Source organism: Rhopalosiphum maidis, chromosome 4, assembly GCF_003676215.2.
Source record: "Rhopalosiphum maidis isolate BTI-1 chromosome 4, ASM367621v3, whole genome shotgun sequence".
Classification (NCBI taxonomy): Eukaryota; Metazoa; Arthropoda; class Insecta; order Hemiptera; family Aphididae; genus Rhopalosiphum; species Rhopalosiphum maidis.
The window spans coordinates 27103514-27107071 of record NC_040880.1 but is presented as its reverse complement, the minus strand read 5'-3'; the positions used below and the strand labels follow the sequence as shown (position 1 = coordinate 27107071).

The following is a 3558-nucleotide window of genomic DNA, read 5'->3' as shown; positions in this document are numbered from 1 at the left end:
ATACTAGTGACGATTAGTGCACATTATTAAGGATATTATTAATTCATAATAATATAATATATTAATTTGATTATACATTTTTGATAAGAGGCGGCCATTTGAAATAGCCACATCATATAATTATATATTATATTATTCTATATATTTTTTATCACTTAAACAATAGTTTATACACACGACAACACCACAAAGGTGTTCAACTAATACCTGAAAAATAATCACACCCAGTATTCTAAAAGTTACACAACATGGCGCACATAATCGATACCTATTTTAAAAAAGCTGGATGCAGCGACGAGCACGGTTATGACACGATGTGCATGGTGTATTTCACCTATTGTGAGTTAGCCGTCACACTGTTCCTCATGGTTTCAACTAGCCTATTGATTGCCGACTCGGCAGAAGACCTATCCGTTCGAGCCTACGGTGTCCTATGCTTTACAATTGAATTCATCATTTTTTCTTTCATAATCATTAGGTACTACAGTCAGTCACAATTCCGAGATATGTATCAACGTTCGCGTGGAGCGAGAATACCAGAAAACTTTAAACAGAAAATCACAATAGTGATCAAACACCACTTAATAATGCCGAACTTGTTCGCGGTAATTTCCGTGTTATACACGATTTCGTCGGATGCGGTACAGATTGGCGATCAGTTCACGTTCCCCTTAGTGGACGTGTTGCCGATAAAAACGACAAATGTGTCTATTTACGTATGCAAATATATTTTATACGCTTTGCCCGTATACTTTGCATACATTGAAGTCAGTTTCTTAAATGTGACGTACATGTATTCTATGGGCATTTTGCAGACTCATTTTCAGATTCTCGACGCACAGGTCAAAGAATCAATGACAAATATGGATGAACATAAATTAAAGATCGCCATCAAACACCATCAAGAGATGTTGAAGTGAGTTGTGTTCAATGCACTGTAGAGTTTATTCCATCAAACAAATTATACTTTATGCCTTGATGACATTTAATTTAAAATTCTATACAAAAAATAAATTCAAAATTGGTTTATACTTATATTCATGCATCCCATTTTGACCTCCAAACAACTCAACGTATCAGCTTAGATTAGTATTCATAATTTACCAATGAGTTATGAATTAATCTGTACATTATTATTAATTTACGTTTTATAGTATAGCATCTAAATAACATTGCACACATGATACTTACACTAAAACATAAAATAGTACAAGATTAATTTTTAAAAAAAAAAACCTCTTAACAACTACAATTATTGCATTGTTATACAGTTTATAAATGTGATTTATAGGTTTTTCAAAACAATGAAGACAGTATTTGAGAAACCAATATTTCTTTTTATGGTATCTTGTGGTTTATTTATTGGTTTAACTAGTTGTTTAATAGTTCAAGTCATACAGGTGTGTACTTCGTAATTTAATTTATTTGATTAATCCTATAGTTTTTATTTTCTTTTTAATAGTTATCTTATATATAACAATATATTTAATAATTAAACGTTTTCAATGATCTTATATATAGTGTAAATATGTTTCTACTCAGTTTTTGTAACAAAAAAATGTATTTAATACTATGATAAAAAAAAAAGCTAGGCTAGTTAGTACTGGCCAGTTGTAAACGGACACAGTATATCAGTATATTATATAATATTATCAATTATAATAATAAAAATAGTAGTCTGTTTTTGAGTATTGCTAAATGCTATTAAACTAATTATTATTTTATTATTAACATAATTTAATGCAAAAACATTGAATATATCATAAACTTCTAATAGTAATAAACATTTATAATAGATTAACACTCAACTCATTTTTTACTTTTTAATCTTTCTACAACAATTTTGTATGAACATTGTTAAAGTCTTGTAATTATTACTATTTATTATACGCAGTTATAAGCTATTAATTATATCAATATTGTTTTTAGGGCTTCATTCATCGAATAATATTGGGATTATGCTTAATTAGTAGTTTGGAAGGTTTTCTAACAATTATAATTTATTGCGTTTATGCAAGTAATTTGTACAATTTAGTAAGTTTTTATATGTGTATATAATTGTATTATTTATACCATAGTATTTTTCATTCTACACACGTTTTTGAAAACATTTTTTTTAAGAAAAAGTAAACGAATTTTGATAAACGTTTTATTCAATATTTCGTTATTATATTTTATCAAAATAAAAAGTCTTTATTAAAAATAATAATTAAAAGTATGAATATTTTATTATTATGACTTCAAATTGTATAAAACGATTATTTCTATGAACGTTTACATATGCATAATACATCCATACTTTTTTGAAACAATTAACTGATTTATGAATCAAAACAACTACTTTATATACTTATTTATATCTATTTTAACTTTTTAGCACGATGGTATATTGAACGGACTTTTTGAACATCGATTATTTTATTCTCGAAAAAAATCATTTAATCATCTTATATTAATAATGATGAACAGAGCATCGATTCCATTAGTAATTAAAGCTGGTTCCATTTTCACCGTAAACTTAAATTTACTTATCAGAGTAAGTGTATATTTTATTTATTTAAAAATTAATAAATGCCGAAATTTTTTTTTTTAGTCAGTATTAAGCCATTCATACACAAACATATTACATTAATATTAAAAAACGATTTTACAAATTTTATGGTGTTTTGCCTGAGGCATGGCTTTCATAGAGGATTAGCCTATAGAAAGTTTACAGGTTTATAGTACATATATTGTACCCACTGGGTATTCATTGGTGCATCAATTGATCCAGAGATTCGATTTGTAATTTATTCTGAGCTCTTTCTGAGGTCCGAACTATTGATCCATATTGCTTACTAACCGAACTAACGAGTTGTATAAAGTGAAAAGACTTTTAACCTTGGTCCTTGTCTGATACAAATTTCATGTGAGATCTAATGAATAGTGTTAGATGTGTAATATTATATGAATCTCAAGTCTGTAAGCTGATTAATGCATTCTTATTAGATATCAGTTCCAATATGATAAACGTCTATAAATGTTTTGTTAGTTTTATTGAATGACATTACCTTGCATTTTTCAAATAGCTAAATCAAGATCAACGCTATTGACTATTAAAAAATTAGTATGCATTTTACAAATATTCTAGTTAATATTAATTAAATAAATGTATAGGTATTGATCCAAAGTTGGTTTATAAACTATTATAATACTGAAAAATGTTTGCTTGTTGTTTTTTGCTAAAAACAGAAATTATTATGTATTATAATAAGCTTACTTTTGTATTTATTTCAGATCCTAAGATTTGCATACACGGTGTTAAATGTCTTACTAACTTCAATCAATCACCATCTTATAAAAACAAATTAAATAATATAAAGGTGAGGCCTAAAGTAGTAGATGTATTCTTTATCCCTTTATAAATTTTAACATTTTGTGTGGCACTACCATCATCCTTTAATAAAACGTCAATGTATTGCAAATGCTAAAGTTATAAATATTTTTTTTATAAGTTAATTTATATATGTGGTTAGTGATTACCAAAGATTTTGAATAAACTATAATCCCTCACCATTT

At 27.0% G+C, this 3558-nt stretch overlaps 1 protein-coding gene across 1 annotated transcript; it reads left to right on the top strand.

Annotated features, from left to right (window-relative positions):
* The first annotated feature begins 248 nt into the window (after positions 1-248).
* Positions 249-3351, top strand: LOC113548665 (odorant receptor 43b-like). Its single transcript, XM_026949669.1, has 5 exons — positions 249-916; positions 1292-1400; positions 1930-2034; positions 2378-2536; positions 3277-3351. The coding sequence occupies exons 1-5, from the start codon at positions 249-251 to the stop codon at positions 3349-3351; spliced, it is 1116 nt and encodes a 371-aa protein (XP_026805470.1).
* Positions 3352-3558: the final 207 nt, after the last annotated feature.